This window comes from Dendrobates tinctorius, unplaced genomic scaffold (assembly GCF_039654945.1).
Source record: "Dendrobates tinctorius isolate UK_male_01 unplaced genomic scaffold, ASM3965494v1 ptg000154l, whole genome shotgun sequence".
NCBI classification, from domain to species: Eukaryota; Metazoa; Chordata; class Amphibia; order Anura; family Dendrobatidae; genus Dendrobates; species Dendrobates tinctorius.
This window is the reverse complement of record NW_027361821.1, coordinates 18059308-18078871: the sequence shown is the minus strand read 5'-3', so window position 1 is coordinate 18078871 and position 19564 is coordinate 18059308. Positions and strand designations below refer to the sequence as shown.

Sequence of the window (19564 nt, the reverse complement as noted above, 5' to 3'; positions counted from 1 at the left end):
CTGCATTTGTGGGAGAGCATTATGAAACAAAGGGAAACGGGGGTGCCTATACATATTACCTGGAGGCTGTCTTGGGCTATATATATTATTTAGAGGCTATGCTGGGCTGTATATATTACCTGAAGGCTATGCTGGACTGTATCTATTACCTTAAAGCTATGCTGAACTATATATATTAACTGGAGGCCTTGCTGGGCTGTATTATATATTACCTGGAGTCTGTGCTGGGCGTTGCTGTACTGTATATATTAACTGGAGGCTGTGCTGGGCTGTATATATTAACAACTAGAGGCAATGCTGGGCTAGTGGGCTATATATGTTATTTGGAGGCTGCAACTGGCAAATAATAAATACAGCCCAGCAGCACCCTACAGATATTATATCCAGCCCTGCATAGCCTCAATATTAGATATACAGTACATTTACAGTGGGGAAATCCACAACAAAAATTGACATTGTGTACATTTTCCCGCTCTAAAAAAACGCAGCATATCCGCTGTATATTTTAGTGGCACCATGTAACGCGGATCTAGCATAACTGCACTTGCCGCGACCGGCCGCAAGCCCAATAGAGAATGAATGGGGCTTGCCGGATCGGTGCCACAAGTCGCCCGTTAGGCGGCAGAGGTGCGGAAGTCTGCCGGATCTGCTGCTAGTAGGGGGGGGGCCCGAAAAATTTCTTGCACAGGGGCCCACTACAATCTGTGTCCGCCCCTGATTGTCAGTATCGGGAGCGCAGCTGACCTTGCTATGAGATGAGTGCTACAAGAGTTGTTTGTAATGACACATAGCTGTGGTCTACTCTATACAGTAATCAGTGAGTAGAGCAAGGCATTGTGTCATTACATGTCTCAAACAGGAGAAAAGCTTCGCTAAACTTCTGTATAGTATGTTCTTTTTTTTTTCTGTCAGTGCTGCCCCCTACGCTGTCAGTGCTGCTCTCCGAAACAAGTTGCAGCACCTGACAGTGGAGGCAGATAATGCCGCTACAGAGTTACGTAAGAATGTGTTTTGGTGTTTGCAATACTTATTCTATCCGCTGGGTTTGTAAAATCTAAGTATATTTTTAGACTTACTGATGTGTTTACTACTGCATATTCTAGATAATTTTTAGATGCTATTTTCTGCTCTTATATGTATTTTGTATCCCCCTCATTGTTACTAATATATATTAAGACTTTTTTATTTTATTTTACCACAGGGTCCTATGGGAGTTCCTGGTTTCCAGGGTGCTAATGGGATTCCCGTAAGTTGTTATTCTAGCTTTGCGTCATTTTGACCATTCCAATATGGAAACCTATATGATATCTATTTCCTCTCTCCAGTATGATTATTTGGATGGTGTGCTGATGCACTGCTGTGTATAGCACAGGCACGATTGGACGATTGCATGCTTCAAGTCCCCTAAGGGGACTATTGCATTTAGTAAAAAGTGAGAAAAAATATAAATTTAAATATATCAAAAGAAGAAAAAGTTTAAATCACCCCCCTTTTGACTTATTAAAAAATAAAATAATTAAAAAACTACACATATTTGGTATAGCTCCTTTCAAAAATGTCTGATCTATCAAAATATAAAATAAATTTAATCCAATTGGTAAGGCTGGTTTCACACTTGCGTTTTTTGGCGCTGAATTTTTGCGCACACATGCGCATGCGTTTTTTTTCCTATACTTAACATGGGTATCCTGTTGCATTTTTTGTGCGTCCGACCTGTCTAAAAAAAACGCACAAAATTCACCCAAAACCCATTAAAGTCTATGGGAGCGCTGACGTGCGCATGGTCATGCGCACGTCAGCGCAAAAAAAAACACATACTTTCTTTGCAAAAACCATGAGCAAAACACAACAAAACGCATTAAAAAACGCATGATGCATTTTTATGCGCGTTTGCACTGCGCACGCAGCGCAAAAAAACGCAAGTGTGAAAGTAGCCTAAGCAGCATAGCGAGAACAAAAATCAAACCCCAGAATTCCTTTTTTTTCGCCGCAACATTGACATAAAATGCAATAAGAGACAATAAAGACATTGTATCTACTCCAAAATGGTATCAGTGAAAACATCATCTCAGGGTGCAAAAAAATGACCCCTTAGCCAGCCCCAGATCACGAAAAATGGAGACGCTATGGATCTCAGAAAATGGAAATTAGAAAAAATAATTGTGGAATTGCGCTTTTTTTTACAATTTTAACTCACTTGGAATTTTTTTCCGCTTTCAAGTACATGATAAAACGAATGGTATTTTACAAAAGTACAACTCGTCCCGCAAAGAACAAGCCCTCATGTGGTCATATGAGCAGAAAAATATAAAAGTTATGGCTTTTGTAATAAGGGGCGGGAAAAACGAAAGCGCAAAAACAGAAAATGCAAAAGTCATTGTTAAGTGAGTGGGGACTAGGTCCTCTGTGGCATTGCCTATTGTGATTGGTGATCCTGTGTTATAACCTGTGTATAGAGATATTACCTGTCATTGCAATGTTGCCTCTACTGATGGAGCCTCCTGAAAACTGATATGATAGCAAGTATCTGTTATAATAATCGTCTAATTCTGTCTGTCTGTCTGTAACGGAAATCCCGCGTCGCTGATTGGTCGCGCCCTACCGGCCGCGACCAATCAGTGACAGGCCAGAGTGCCGCATAGTTCAGTCACGTTTACTGGACAAGTTCTGTTAGCCACAGTGCCACATAGTTTAGTCACGATTACTGAACAAGTTCTGTCAGTCATAGTGGCACGTAGTAAAGTCACGTTTACTGAACAAGTTCTGTTAGCCACAGTGCCACATAGTTCAGTCACGTTTACTGGACAAGTTCTGTAAACCACAGTGCCACATAGTTCAGTCACGTTTACTGAACAAGTTCTGTTAGCCACAGCGCCACATAGTTCAGTCACGTTTACTGGACAAGTTCTGTAAACCACAGTGCCACATAGTTCAGTCACGTTTACTGGACAAGTTCAGTTAGCCACAGTGCCACATAGTTCAGTCACGTTTACTGGACAAGTTCTGTCAGTCACAGTGCCACATAGTTCAGTCACGTTTACTGGACAAGTTCAGTTAGCCACAGTGCCACATAGTTCAGTCACGTTAACTGGACAAGTTCTGTCAGTCACAGTGCCACATAGTTCAGTCACGTTTACTGAACAAGTTCTGTTAGCCACAGTGCCACATAGTTCAGTCACGTTTACTGGACAAGTTCTGTAAACCACAGTGCCACATAGTTCAGTCACGTTTACTGGACAAGTTCTGTTAGCCACAGTGCCACATAGCTCAGTCACATTTACTGAACAAGTTCTGTTAGCCACAGTGCCACATAGTTCAGTCACGTTTACTGGACAAGTTCTGTAAACCACAGTGCCACATAGTTCAGTCACGTTTACTGAACAAGTTCTGTTAGCCGCAGTGCCACATAGTTCAGTCACGTTTACTGGACAAGTTCTGTCAGTCACAGTGCCACATAGTTCAGTCACGTTTACTGGACAAGTTCAGTTAGCCACAGGGCCACATAGTTCAGTCACGTTAACTGGACAAGTTCTGTCAGTCACAGTGCCACATAGTTCAGTCACGTTTACTGGACAAGTTCTGTTAGCCACAGTGCCACATAGTTCAGTCACGTTTACTGGACAAGTTCTGTAAACCACAGTGCCACATAGCTCAGTCACGTTAACTGGACAAGTTCTGTCAGTCACAGTGCCACATAGTTCAGTCACGTTTACTGAACAAGTTCTGTTAGCCACAGTGCCACATAGCTCAGTCACGTTTACTGACAAGTTCTGTCAGTCACAGTGCCACATAGTTCAGTCACGTTTACTGGACAAGTTCTGTAAACCACAGTGCCACATAGTTCAGTCACGTTTACTGAACAAGTTCTGTTAGCCACAGCGCCACATAGTTCAGTCACGTTTACTGGACAAGTTCTGTAAACCACAGTGCCACATAGTTCAGTCACGTTTACTGGACAAGTTCAGTTAGCCACAGTGCCACATAGTTCAGTCACGTTTACTGGACAAGTTCTGTCAGTCACAGTGCCACATAGTTCAGTCACGTTTACTGGACAAGTTCAGTTAGCCACAGTGCCACATAGTTCAGTCACGTTAACTGGACAAGTTCTGTCAGTCACAGTGCCACATAGTTCAGTCACGTTTACTGAACAAGTTCTGTTAGCCACAGTGCCACATAGTTCAGTCACGTTTACTGGACAAGTTCTGTAAACCACAGTGCCACATAGTTCAGTCACGTTTACTGGACAAGTTCTGTTAGCCACAGTGCCACATAGCTCAGTCACATTTACTGAACAAGTTCTGTTAGCCACAGTGCCACATAGTTCAGTCACGTTTACTGGACAAGTTCTGTAAACCACAGTGCCACATAGTTCAGTCACGTTTACTGAACAAGTTCTGTTAGCCGCAGTGCCACATAGTTCAGTCACGTTTACTGGACAAGTTCTGTCAGTCACAGTGCCACATAGTTCAGTCACGTTTACTGGACAAGTTCAGTTAGCCACAGGGCCACATAGTTCAGTCACGTTAACTGGACAAGTTCTGTCAGTCACAGTGCCACATAGTTCAGTCACGTTTACTGGACAAGTTCTGTTAGCCACAGTGCCACATAGTTCAGTCACGTTTACTGGACAAGTTCTGTAAACCACAGTGCCACATAGCTCAGTCACGTTAACTGGACAAGTTCTGTCAGTCACAGTGCCACATAGTTCAGTCACGTTTACTGAACAAGTTCTGTTAGCCACAGTGCCACATAGCTCAGTCACGTTTACTGACAAGTTCTGTCAGTCACAGTGCCACATAGTTCAGTCACGTTTACTGGACAAGTTCTGTAAACCACAGTGCCACATAGTTCAGTCACGTTTACTGAACAAGTTCTGTTAGCCACAGCGCCACATAGTTCAGTCACGTTTACTGGACAAGTTCTGTAAACCACAGTGCCACATAGTTCAGTCACGTTTACTGGACAAGTTCAGTTAGCCACAGTGCCACATAGTTCAGTCACGTTTACTGGACAAGTTCTGTCAGTCACAGTGCCACATAGTTCAGTCACGTTTACTGGACAAGTTCAGTTAGCCACAGTGCCACATAGTTCAGTCACGTTAACTGGACAAGTTCTGTCAGTCACAGTGCCACATAGTTCAGTCACGTTTACTGAACAAGTTCTGTTAGCCACAGTGCCACATAGTTCAGTCACGTTTACTGGACAAGTTCTGTAAACCACAGTGCCACATAGTTCAGTCACGTTTACTGGACAAGTTCTGTTAGCCACAGTGCCACATAGCTCAGTCACATTTACTGAACAAGTTCTGTTAGCCACAGTGCCACATAGTTCAGTCACATTTACTGGACAAGTTCTGTAAACCACAGTGCCACATAGTTCAGTCACGTTTACTGAACAAGTTCTGTTAGCCGCAGTGCCACATAGTTCAGTCACGTTTACTGGACAAGTTCTGTCAGTCACAGTGCCACATAGTTCAGTCACGTTTACTGGACAAGTTCAGTTAGCCACAGGGCCACATAGTTCAGTCACGTTAACTGGACAAGTTCTGTCAGTCACAGTGCCACATAGTTCAGTCACGTTTACTGGACAAGTTCTGTTAGCCACAGTGCCACATAGTTCAGTCACGTTTACTGGACAAGTTCTGTAAACCACAGTGCCACATAGCTCAGTCACGTTAACTGGACAAGTTCTGTCAGTCACAGTGCCACATAGTTCAGTCACGTTTACTGAACAAGTTCTGTTAGCCACAGTGCCACATAGCTCAGTCACGTTTACTGACAAGTTCTGTCAGTCACAGTGCCACATAGTTCAGTCACGTTTACTGGACAAGTTCTGTAAACCACAGTGCCACATAGTTCAGTCACGTTTACTGAACAAGTTCTGTTAGCCACAGTGCCACATAGTTCAGTCACGTTTACTGGACAAGTTCTGTTAGCCACAGTGCCACATAGCTCAGTCACGTTTACTGACAAGTACTGTTAACCACAGTGCCACATAGTTCAGTCACGTTTACTGAAGACGTTCTATCAGTCATAGTGGCACGTAGTTCAGTCACGTTAACTGAACAAGTTTTACCTGGAAAATCTTGTGTATTCATTGCATTATTCTTAAATCTTCATAAATAAACTCCATACATATTCTAGAATACCCGATGTGTTAGAATCGGGCCACCATCTAGTGAATTTAAAACAGTCTTAGATGTCCAGTATGAAAATTGCAAGACTACTAATTTATTTTTAAGAAAGATCATGTCATTGAACAAAAAATTGCCATTTTTTAAAACAATATATGTAAAGCAAAACCTGATTTTAAACAAAAGGTAATTTTTTGATAACACATTCCCAGGCTCCGTAACACATTAGACTAGTGTGCTGAACCTACCAATATTGCTGAGATCTTCAGGCAGTCTGTGTATGGAGGATTTCCGACTCGCTCCCAACATTTGATGTAGAGGTAGATAAAGGTCGGACAATTTAAATTGATTTGTCAGACCCTTGTGTTATTCGGGGCAAAAGCTGCCGCCAGAGCTGTCTGACAGTGGCTTTCTCTACTCCCTCTTCTGTGTATGAGGCAGGTCATGTGTGTGGGGAGTTGGGAGAGATAGCGGTCATCAAAATGATCTTTTGGCCAATGGCTATCTAATGTATAGAGGCTCTTTATTCCGCTCACACAATACAATTATTAGGAATAGTTGTCAACCAAAAAAGCATTCAGCCAGCCACTAACTAGAAGGTTTGGTTCCTTTATGACTGTATACAGTTTAGGTATATTTACAATTATAAATATATTGGTTTTTTTAACCTTAAGGGTCATGGTGGACAGCCTGGTCACAGAGGTCTTCCTGGACTAGATGGCTGTAATGGTACCAGAGGAGATGATGGATTTTCTGGATCTCCAGGATTTCAAGGAAGTCCAGGATTAACAGTAAAATTTCCTTTTAGTTTGTTTTTTTGTTTTTTTTTTACAATCCTGAAATATTTTAGTACCTTTTTCAAATCTAAAATATTTTATGCTTCCTTTTATCTTAGGGATATCCAGGTCCAAAAGGCCAGAAGGGAGAGCCTTCTTTTGCTCAGGGTGACATTAAAGGACCAAAGGTAAGATAACGTTTTTGACGTCAGGGAAAGGACTAATTGCAGGATGCATTTAAACAAGTAATATTTTCTTCTACAGTAGTAAATTAGGGATGAAGAAAATGACAGAGGACATAATTACACACTACTATGCTATTTGAATGCTTTTTTTTTTATAACTTATTTGATTAGTAAACTTTGTAGTGATAACAGCAAGTATAGAGAACATCCTAAGAACACGTAAGTCACTCTAGACTTTTAGTCACTTTTAGGCTAGATTCACATACACACACACGCAGTGCTCTCCACTTAGCACTGTCAAAGCTTCTGTGATAATTCTCAGAAAAACAAGATTTCACTGGAAACCCTGACAGATCCCCGAAGGAGGCATTCACAATGGAGTCACTTTAAAATCTATTTCACCTCCGTCCTTGGTTGCACCTGGTATTGTAGCTTTTCAGATACAACTCAGGGATAAAAGTAGCATTTTTATTTGTGAGAAAACCAAACAGACACTTTTTTAAACCTTGACAACTCCTTTGAATATGTGTTTAACCAAACACACAGAAAGGTGGAAAGTCCTTTCTTTTACACGTTGTGACTAGTGATGAGCGAGTATACTCGTTGCTTGGGTATTCCCGAGCATGTTCGGGTGTCCTCCGAGTGTTTTGGCGTGCTCGGAGATTTAGTTTCTGTCGATGCAGCTGCATGATTTGTGGCTGCTGGACAGGCTGAATAAATGTGGGGATTGCCTGTTTGTTAGGGAATTCCCACGTGTATTCTGGCTGGCCAGCAGCCATAAATCATGCAGCTGCATCGACAGAAACTAAATCTCCGAGCACGCCAAAATACTCGGAGGATAAGGCCTGTTTCACACTTCCGTTTTTGACCATCAGTCAAAATCCGCCATTTTTGCAAAAAAACGGATCCACCATTTCTTTTGGCGGATCCGTTTTTTCCCCATTGATTTGCATCATTACCGGCGGATCTTGACGGATGGCCATCCGTTGGATCCGTTTTTTTGCGGATCCGTCAATTTTTTTTGCATCCGCCGAGATGCCTGGACGGACCATGCAACGTTTTTGTTCTCTCTCTCTCTCTTTCTCTCTCTGTCTTTCTCTCTCTCTCTTTCTCTCTCTCTCTTTCTCTCTCCTTCCCGGCCAGCGGTTCCTTTAAAATTCTTCATTCGGCGGATCCGTCAAAAAAAACGGTCCGGTGGCATCCGTTCACATCAGATCCGCTTTCCTCCATTTTGGCGGCTTTTAACTGACACAGAGAAACTGAAGTGTGAAACAGGCCTAACCGAGCATGCTCGGGAAAACCCAAGCCACGAGTATACTCGCTCATCACTAGCTATGACAACATATTTTTGAACATGTTTTTCATTATGACTCAGGATGATATATAGTCACTTTTGTACTAATAGTGTGCTTTTCTATTGTTTTAGGGTGATGATGGACTGAATGGAAACGATGGTCTTTCTGTAAGTATATGTATTTTTGAAACATTTTTATCTTGCTTTTTGGCATTTGGATAATCCTAGATCTGTGTACATTACAAATCATATACAAACAACACCTAGATATGTACATACAGTGGGTACGGAAAGTATTCAGACCCCTTTAAATATTTCACTCTGTTTCATTGCAGCCATTTGATAAATTGAAAAAAGTTCTTTCTTTTTTTTCTCATTAATGTACACTCTGAACCCCATCTTGACTGAAAAGAACAGTAATGTAGAAGTTTTTGCACATTTGTTAAAAAAGAAAAACAAATGTCACATGGTCATAAATATTCAGACCCTTTGCTCAGTATTGAGTAGAAGCACCCTTTTGGGCTAGTACGGCCATGAGTCTTTTTGGGACTGATGCAACAAGTTTTTCACACCTGGATTTGGGGATCCTCTGCCATTCTTCCTTGCAGATCCTCTCCAGTTCCTTCAGGTTGGATGGTGAACGTTGGTAGACAGCCATTTTCAGGTCTCTTTAGAGATGCTCAATTGGGTTTACATGAGGGCTGTAGCTGGGCCAGTCAAGAATGGTCACAGAGTTGTTCTGAAGTCAATCCTTTGTTATTTTATCTGTGTGCTTCGGGTCATTGTCTTGTTGGAAGGTGAACCTTTGGCCAAATCTGAGGTCCAGAGAACTCTGGAAGAGGTTTTCATCCATGATATCTCTGTACTTGGCTGTATTCATGTTTCATTCAATTGCAATCAGTCGTCCTGTCCCTGCAGCTGAAAAACACCCCTTGGCATGATGCTGCCTCCACCATGTTTCACTGTTGGGATTGTATTGGGCAGGTGATGAGCAGTGCCTGGTTTTCTCTTCACATACCGCTTAGAATTATCACCAAAAAGGTCTATCTTCATCTCATCAGACCAGAGAATCTTATTTCTCATAGTCTGGGAGTCCTTCATGTGTTTTTTAGCAAACTCTATGTGGGCTTTCATATGTCTTGCATTAGGGAAAGGCTTCCGTTGGGCCACTCTGCCATAAAGGCCCGACTGATGAGGGCTGCAGTGATAGTTGACTTTGTGGAACTTTCTCCATCTACCTACTGCATTTGTGGAGCTCAGCCACAGTGATCTTGGGGTTCTTCTTTACCTCTCTCACCAAGGCTCTTCTCCCACGATTGCTCAGTTTGGCTGGACGGCTAGGTCCAGGAAGACTTCTTCCCAAACTTCTTCCATTTAAGGATTATGAAGGCCACGGTGCTCTTAAGGCCCAGTCACAGATAGCGATCTCGCTAGCGAGATCGCTGCTGAGTCACAAGTTTTGTGACACAACAGCGATCTCACCAGCGAGATCGCTGTGTGTGACAGCGATCAGTGACCGGCCCCCCTGCCGGTATTGCTGATCGCTGCAGGAAAGCCCAGGACATTTTTTTGGTCGCTGGGCTCCCGCTGGCCAGCACGCATCGCTGCGTGTGACCGGTGGGAGCCCAGCGATCAGCTGGTAACTAATGTACACATCGGGTATCCAAGGGACATGCGTCCCTTGGATACCCGATGTGTACATTAGTTACCAAGTGCACTGATGCAGGCCTGGCGGGCAGGCTGTGACTTCTGCTCCCTCGGGTGTATAGCACCAGCCTGTGCTATACACCCCCACCCCCAAGAATGGATGCCCCCTGCAGTGCGCGGAGGATTGTGGGAGGATCGTTCAGTTAGTTAGTTACCCAGCGCGCTGATGCAGGTACCTGGTAACTAACGTACACATCGGGTATCCAAGGGACGCACGTCCCTTGGATACCCAATGTGTACGTTAGTTACCAGGTGCCTGCATCAGCGCGCTGGTAACTAACAGAACACAGCGATGCTGCGCGCTCGGCATCGCTGTGCTAATCACTGGTGAAGCTGTCTGTTTGACAGCTCACCAGCGATCACATAGCGACTTACCAGCGATCCTGACACATTGATATCGTTGTCGGGATCGCTGGTAAATCGTCATGTGTGACGGGGCCTTTAGGAACCTTGAGTACTGCAGAAATTCTTTTGTAGTCTTGGCCAGATCTGTGTCTTGCCACAATTCTGTCTCTGAGCTCCTTGGCCAGTTCCTTTGACCTCATTATTCTCATTTGGTCTGACATGCACTGTGAACTGTGAGGTCTTATATAGACAGGTGTGTGCATTTACAAATCAAGTCCTATCAGTTTAATTAAACACAGCTGGACTCCAATGAAGGAGAAGAACCATCTCAAGGACGATCACAAGGAAATGGACAGCATGTAACTTAAATAGGAATGTCTGAACAAAGGGTCTGAATACTTATGACCATGTGATATTTCAGTTTTTCTTTTTTAATAAACTTGCAAAAATTTCTACATTTCAGTTTTTTTCAGTCAAGATGTGTACATTAATGAGAAAAAAAGAACTGTTTTGTATTTACCAAATGACTGCAGTGAAACAAAGAGTGAAAAATTTAAAGGGGGTCTGAATACTTTCAATACCCACTGTATATATACTAACGACATACATTTAGGTGGTCACAGTAATATAAATGTACAGCTTGAATGCATCATTTTCCATAAAGCTAGGTTTGCATTATGTTACTGATGTACGTTTCGCGTGCATGCCATAAAAGCTCCTGATTTACATACAAAATTTGTCATTAGGGTTACATTACACTTGAACAAAACCAAAATGTGTCCTGTCTATTTGGCTGCATACAGCTCTTCAGTATTATAAAGAGAAATTAGGGGAAAAAAACAATTAAACGGCTTGTGAAGGACTTGCTTATTGGACTTAAATACTGATGACTGACTGACTTATGTGTAAGGTACATCATCAATACTTAGACCGACGGGGGTTATCAATATCAGATCGGTGGAGTTCCAACACCTGGCACCCCAACCTATCAGCTGTTATCTGCTTTGGTAGGTACCAGATACATGTAATGTATGAAGCAGAACACAGCAGCCCCTTACATTTAGTGGCTGCTGCCGCGTATGTTACATTGTATCTCCTAATCAAATGTATAGTGAAGTCCCAAGCAACGCCTTCAAACATACTGTACATATTTTATGAAGGAGCCCACTGCATGGAGTCTCTCACATATTCTTTCAACATATGTGAGTTATGAGCCGAGGCTAGTGTAAAATATTTGTTACTTAAATTTCTCATGTATTATTTTCATTCATTATTGCTGTGTTGTTAGAAAAAACTTTTCTTTCTCGCTTCATTGGGGGACACAGGTTACCATGGGATGTATGCTGCTGTCGCTAGGGGGCTGACACTATGCAAATAAGAAAAAGTTAGCTCTTCCCCAGCAGTATACACCTACCGACAGGCCTAAATTACCTCAGTTTTTGCTTAATGTCTGAAGGAGGCGGACCTGGATCTAACACCAGATCCGCAGTGTTTTTTCCTTACAGGTTTTGTATGTCTTTATTAATCATTTCACCTTTATTTTTCAGATACAGCTCTTCGGATGACAGAGTGCAGATTTCTCACCCTTTTTTCCCACATTTAAGCGACCGAGAGAGCAGTGTGGTGTCACTCACATTGCCCACTCTCAGACCCGCTGGCAGGACTTTGTCCCTGTCCCCCGTCGGGGTGTTTCAGGGCGACTCTCAGTGGCCAGTCCTAGCCTTATGCCCTCCTCACCGGTAGTGGCCTTCCCCCTTATTCCTAAGGGGTGACACCGTCTTCTGCACCGTCAGGTGACGGTGTAGGAAGGAGGATCTTACTCCCAGGACCCTCTCCATCCAGAGGGCTCCTGATGTCATCCTCAGCCATGAAGAGGAGCCGGATCAAGAAGCAGGTAGTAGTTCCCCCCCCCCCCCGAAGCTAAAACCCTGCAGCACCCACCGGTATGCCCCTGCAGCTCCTGCTTCTTCCTCACTTTTAAATTCCGTGCCTTTTTCATATAGCGCGCGCTGTCCGGCTTTTTTACAGCCTATCGGAACGCTGCTTTCAGTTTCTTCGGCCGGGCACGCCCCCTTCTTTTTCAGCGTGCTCGGCCTGGCTGGCCAATAATAGGGGGTCCCTAAGTTGTTTACCCCGCCCACCGTTCAGCGTGTCTCGTGGCTCAGAGTGCACAACCTCCATCTTGTGCTCCTGCAGCGTCTTCTCTCTCCCGAGGGACTCAATACCGGACTCCTGTTCAGAGTTCCGGCGGGGGACACGGCTACCTGCGCTACTGCTGCTGCATCACTGGGTGTCTGGTAGGCTCTGCTTTCCTCTCCCCTGGCCATCGGTTAGCCCCCCAAAGCAGTATCGCCTCCATAGCATCCTGCTGCAGTCTTCACATACGCTCTACCTATGCCCAACCCTGCAGGGGCCTCTGGCTATATCCCTACGGTAGTTCACTACGCTTGAAAGTGGGCTTCAGGCCAGCCGTCTCCTTTCTGCCCGTCCTGCAGTCCTTCTGCCCCTCAGGACACCTCTATCGCCTTGGATGAGAGCACTCCCCCACCTCCGGAGTGGGCTGTTGCCATGTCCCAGTCGGTATCAGGTCTGTCTGTTGCCATGTCTCAGTCCGTATCATACCTCATCAAAATATCACAATCCCTGGTACAGGTCCTAGAACGTATGCCGCATCTCTCTACCGCCATCAGCGCTCCGAACACCTCTCACGGTGATTCGCACGCACCTGACCACGACCTCCACAGGGACAGATCAGGGGAAAGGTCTAGGAAGCAGACTCTGTCTAGCTCTTCCCCAGATTCAACAGCACCACGAGTGCCCCTTTCTGCCTGTTCACCCTCCTCGGAGGCGGACGTCGGGTCAGACATAGCCTCTTTGTCAGAGTCTGACTCTGATGCAGATCACACCTCTAGAACGCCGGACATGGTAGATAGCCTTATTTCGGCTATTATTCAAACACTCGAAATAAAGGAGGAAAATGCTACTGCTCAAGATCAATCCGTTTCATTCAAACGGGTAAAACGTCCTTCCAAGCTTTTTCCCAATCACGAGTTTGAGGTCACTACCTTTAGACACTGGGAACATCCCGGGAAGCGCTTCCCGGGAAGGAAAACGTCTGGACATCCTTTATTCCTGACCTTGTCAGCAAATGGTCAGAATCTCCCAAGGTGGACCCGCCGGTTTCACACTTAGCATCTCACACAGTCCTGTTCATTCCCGATGCGGCGTCCCTCAAGGATGCTACGGACAGACAGATCGAGTCTCTAGCCAAATCAGCCTTTGAGGCGTCAGGTGCTTCTTTTTGCCCAAACTTTGCCTCCTCATGGGTGGCGAAAGCAATATCCACCTGGGCCAAGATACTTCGTCGAGGCATTGTGGCGGCAGCTCCCACACCAGGGCTAGCAGATTTGGCAGACCAAATTGCCCATGCGGGTAAATACTTGTTGAATGCCTCCCTGGATGCTGCTTGCTCAGCAAGAGCAAACAGCAATATTGTTGCTATTCGCCGCATCCTTTGGTTGAAGGCGTAGAACGCAGATCTGGCCTCCAAAAAATCTCTCACTGGCCTACCTTTCCAGGGCGCCAGGCTCTTTGGGGCTGAGCTAGACCAGATCATCTCGGATGCTACCGGAGGCAAGAGTACTTCTCTGCCCCAATCCAGGCCAAGACGCCCTTTCAACAGAAAGGGCCTCCAGTCTTTTCGGCCTTTCTCTTCATCAGATGAATCCTCTCAGCAGGACCGTTCTTCCGCACAGGGAGAAAGAAGGAAACCTTCCTTCAAACCTGCCCCTCGCTGGAGGTCTGGAAGCCGCCCCTCTAAGTCCTCCAGTTCTTGCGGCCACAGATTTTCCTCTAAATGATGGGTCACCCCCACCTGGGAATCTTTCCAGGGTGAGAAGCAGTCTTCTTCTTTTCAAGGAAACTTGGATGGCGATGGTCGACGACGCCTGGGTCAGGGAGATTATCACATCACACTACAAAATAGAATTTTCTTTGCCCCCAAAAGGACGTTAGTGCCGTATGCCAAGTTTCACTCCCGCCCTCTCCAGCAGGCCCTCCTGTCTGCTTGTGACAAGACAACGATCTCCCTGGACCGTCCAATGCTTCTGCCTCTCAACGTGAGGCAATCCCTAACTTGGTGGATGCTTCCCAACTCGTTCCTACGTGGGAGATCCTTCCTTCCCATTCGATGGCAGGTCATCACCACCGATGCTAGTCTCCTGGGTTGGGGAGTGGTTTTTCTCCATCTGACAGCGCAGGGCCGCTGGGATGCTCAGGAAGCTCTCCTCCCAATCAATCTCTTGGAGATCAGGGCAATCTTTCGTGCCCTCATCCGCTGGCAGTCCTTCCTCGCGGGGAAGCCGGTCCGCATCCAGTCGAACAACGCCACGGCCGTGGCGTACATAAATCACCAAGGCGGAACTCGCAGCAAGCAGATCATGCTGGAGGTTGCGAAGATTCTGCGTTGGGCAGAAAGCCATGTCCCCGCCATATCAGCCGTCCACATTCCAGGAGTGGACAACTGGGAAGCCGATTTCCTGAGCCGTCAAGGGCTTGTGTCAGGCGAGTGGTCTCTCAACCCCGCCGTCTTCCACCAAATTTGTCTGAGGTGGGGCGTTCCGGATGTCGACCTCATGGCGTCTCGAACAAACCACAAGGTTCCGCGATACGTAGCCAGGTCTCGGGATCCGATGGCCGCCGGTTGCGACGCTCTTGTGATCCCGTGGTCCCAGTTTCGCTTGCCTTTTCTGTTCCCACCCCTTCCCCTGATCCCAAGAATCGTAAAAAATATAAAGGCAGAAGGGGTCCCCGTTCTGTTAGTAGTTCCGGACTGGCCACGGAGGGCCTGGTATCAGGAGCTAGTGAACATGCTCTCCGACGTCCCCTGGAGGCTACCAGACCGTCCAGACCATCTATCGCAAGGGCCCCTCTTCCACCCGAATTCTCGGTCTCTGAATTTAATGGCATGGCCGTTGAGGCCGTGGTACTGAGGGACTCAGGTTTTTCCCACAAGGTCATCCAGACCATGATTAAGGCAAAGAAGCCAGCGTCATCACGCATCTATCACAGATGTTGGACAGCCTTCTTTCGGTGGTGTGAGATCAACAGTTTGTTTCCTATGACCTTTTCTCTCCCCTCCGTTCTGGGTTTTCTGCAGACGGGTCTCAACTCCGGCCTTTCCCTCAGTACCTTAAAGGGTCAGGTGTCCGCTCTGGCTATCCTCTTTCAAAGGGATCTGGCTTCTCTACCCCAGGTGAATACTTTTCTTCAGGGCGTCGCTCACATAGCGCCTCCTTACCAGTCTCCGGTCGACCCATGGGATCTGAATCTTGTTTTGGGCGCCCTCCAACATGTGCCTTCTGAGCCGATTCAGGATATTTCTTTTTCCCTCCTCTCGTGGAAAGTCGCCTTCCTTGTCGCCATCACCTCGATTAGGAGGGTCTCAGAGTTGGCAGCATTGTCCTGCCGTTCCCCTTTCCTAGTTTTGCACCAGGACAAGGTAGTCCTTAGACTGGTTCCTGCCTTTCTGCCAAAGGTAGTCTCTGCCTTTCACATCAATGAGGACATTGTCCTCCCCTCTCTCTGTCCCTCTCCAGCTCATCCCTTTGAGAGATCTCTTCACAAGTTGGACTTGGTCAGGGCTATTCGAATCTACCTTGCTAGGACTGCTTCCTTCCGTCAGTCCGATTCCCTGTTTGTCGTCTCTGAAGGTCGTCGGAAAGGATTTCCAGCCTCCAAATTCACCATTGCTCGTTGGATTCGTTCAGCGGTTCTGGAAACATACCGTGTCCAGGACAAACAGCCTCCTCCGGGGGTGAGGGCTCACTCTACCCGGGCTGTGGGAGCTTCCTGGGCCATTCCTCACCAGGCTTCGTCCTTGCAAGTCTGCAAAGCTGCTACCTGGCCAATACCTTTGTGAGATTTTACAAGGTAGATACTCACGCCTCTGCTGATGCAGGCTTGGGTAGGAAGATACTGCAGGTGGCGATCTCTCACCGGCCGACCTAAGTACCCTTCTCTCAGCATTTATTTCCCACCCTTGGGACTGCTTTTGGACGTCCCATGGTAACCTGTGTCCCCCAAATGAAGCTAGAAAGAAAGTGAGATTTTTGGTACTTACCGTAAAATCTCTTTCTTGGAGCCTTCATTGCGGGACACAGCACCCTCCCTTAATGTTGTACCATGTTGGCCAATGTGCCGTTGTTTTGGTTGGTACATAGGTTGAGTTCTTACGGTTGAGTTCTTATAGTAGCTCCTTATACTGCTTTTGCACCAACTGAGGTAATTTGGGCCTGTCGGTAGGTGTATACTGCTGGGGAGGAGCTAACTTTTTCTTATTTGCATAGTGTCAGCCTCCTAGCGACAGTAGCATACACCCCATGGTAACCTGTGTCCCCCAATGAAGGCTCCAAGAAAGAGATTTTACGGTAAGTACCAAAAATCTCACTTTTGCATTTTTCTGTCACTTTTATGTTTATGTGTAGTAATTTAGAAAGATTAGACTCACAATTCCTAGTTCCTCCTGAGGTTTCTGGAGCACCTTTTTCTCTATGATTGATCAGACATTGGATTCAAGGTTTTACTAATTTGCTGAGAAGTAGGTGATTCCCTCCACCATTTAGGGCTTATTCAGATGTCTGTGGATCTCTGTCCAGTTATGGACTGCAATGCACAGACTGGTTGGGGTTCTCCCAACCTGAGTGTGACAACCTCATAGAATTACATGACGCTATCATGCTCCAGTTGCGGACTGACTGTATGTGCATTGCGGTCCATAATCGGTCCAAAGCTCACAGACATCTATTTGAGCCCTAACTTACCTAAACGTTTAAGCACAAAATAGGAAAAGGTGAACCTGGTAGGTAAGTCACTGTTAGAATGTATATGTTACATGACTGAAAGTTGTTCATTGGTAGGAATATACATGAATATCATTATTACAGGGCCCACGGGGACCTCCTGGGACTCAAGGTCTAACAGGGCCAGCTGGGTCACCGGGTTTACCAGTAAGTAAAATGTTAAAATGCCATTTTTATTCTGTTTGCATGTGAGACTTATTTTTTGCTATACTGTATGAATCTACATATTGCATCCAACTATTTTACATAGCGATGGATGCACATCTGACACAGAAGCACATTACTATTCTCTAAAATAACAAAAATGTATTCCAATTTGTAATTATATGTCCTATTGTAGAAGTATCAGTAACTTTTCTAGATAGAATTAAAACTCAGAATGATGAAAAATAGCAGATAAATATTGTACGTAACATCAATCCAGTATAAAACAAGTATACACATAAATAATTTGAGTGTTATTCAACTTTCCTCTAGGGTCCACCTGGGGCGCCTGGCGTAACAGGTCCAAAAGTAAGTTACCATGTTTATTACTATTCTTATTACTAAATGTCTACTCAAAATAGATCATCCATAAACGATCAGATATTTCTGATTGGATGATATTTATCAGGATTTTTTATATTTACCCTAAGAGTTTTTGTGGCTTCACTTTCAGGGTCACATGGGAGTTGGCTATCAAGGCGAGACAGGAGAAAAAGTAAGTAACATGATGTCAATATCAAAGATTTATTAGTAAGATAGTTTGTTATTACAATGTTAGGTTTTATTGTAATTGAGGACATACAATGAATGAGTGTGGAATTTAGGATAAATTGCCCAACTGAGGTTTCCCATAGTATTTATCTATAAAGGCACTCTTAGGGTACATGCACGCAGCGTGTTTTAGGGACAGTGATACCCGTCGAGTACTCCAAGGCAAAGACGCTTCAGGAAAACGTCGGCAGTGTTTTCTCTTGCATGTATTTTGTGATATCTCTTTGAACGTATTTTGCATCGGCTCAGCAGCCAATATTTATATTTTAGAAATTTTGTATATAAAATTCTTGAAGAAAGGACAGATTGCATTTTTAGCCATTTTATGGCTTTTGAAGTCTGAATCGGGTAAAAGAAGTGACCTAAGAAAGATTGAACATATGGAGAGCAAGTCATTTTGACATTACTGTGTGCATATGTTCATTCTTCGTAGCATTTTCTTATCACTTTTTCAAGCGGAGTCTACCTGAATAATAATAATATTTATTTATATAGAGCCAACATATTCCGCAGCGCTTTACAATTTAACAGTTTCAAACACAACAGTCGTAATTAACAGCGTTAATGTTACCACGGCTGGTCGGGTGAGGATAATCTCCAGGCATGGACCCCCTGGATCGTGGCAACGAGGGGCCACGGCCGAGCTGCCAGGTGGAGCCGACCCCTATACAGGGATAGTTAGGAGCAGGCCCAGGGGTTCGGGTACCATGATAGCTGGTATCGAGAGGGGCAGCTCAGAGTGGACTGGAGTAGGAGCATGAGTCTGTAGGAGGCAGGACTGGAGTAGGACTGCAGGGCTGGAGCATAGATAGCAGGACGGAGCAGGAACACGGGAGGCAGGACTGGAGTAGGACAGCAGGGCTGGAGCATAGATAGCAGGATGGAGCAGGAACCATGGAGTACAGGACTGAGAGACTGCGGCAGGAACCACGGAGTACAGGACTGAGAGACTGCGGCAGGAACCACGGAGTACAGGACTGAGAGACTGCGGCAGAGACCACGGAGTACAGGACCGAGAGACTGCGACAGGAACACGAGGAAGCAGGACCTAGTGTGCTAGCAAACACAACGATCAGGCACCTTCCTCAAAGGAGGACGGCCTGATATGCCCCTGTCTGAACTGCCATTGGTCCGGTGGTGCTTCCGGGTCAGGGCATTGCCGGAGCATAAGTGACAGGAGGGAGGCGCGGCCGCGGCCAATGGCGCATGCGCATTGCATGCAGAGACGGGGGGCTGCAATGCGGGAGTGGAGGCCGGGTGAGTATACAGTGGCGGTGTGACAGTTAACAATAATACAATAATTAAAGCAAAATAAGACGACCTTGCTCGTGAGAGCTTACAATCTACAATGAGGTGGGTGAGATACAAAGTACAGGTGTGTATTTACAGTGATGGTCCAGCCATCTTGAGGGAGTGGAGGATAGATAGAGATAGTGAATGGGCTACACACACACACACACACACACACACATAAAATGACTTTGATTAGGGAGCGTGATAGGCCGCTG

At 45.5% G+C, this 19564-nt stretch overlaps 1 protein-coding gene across 2 annotated transcripts in view; it reads left to right on the top strand.

Moving 5' to 3' along the window:
* Positions 1–19564, top strand: part of COL4A6 (collagen type IV alpha 6 chain) — a 447495-nt gene that overhangs the window by 318761 nt on the left and 109170 nt on the right. For both annotated transcript variants that reach the window (XM_073547638.1, XM_073547637.1), the window contains exons 6-12: positions 1202–1246; positions 6808–6924; positions 7029–7097; positions 8521–8556; positions 17385–17447; positions 17778–17813; positions 17959–18000. In XM_073547638.1, the coding sequence (XP_073403739.1) occupies positions 1202–1246; positions 6808–6924; positions 7029–7097; positions 8521–8556; positions 17385–17447; positions 17778–17813; positions 17959–18000 (408 nt within the window). The remainder of the gene's footprint in view (positions 1–1201; positions 1247–6807; positions 6925–7028; positions 7098–8520; positions 8557–17384; positions 17448–17777; positions 17814–17958; positions 18001–19564) is intronic.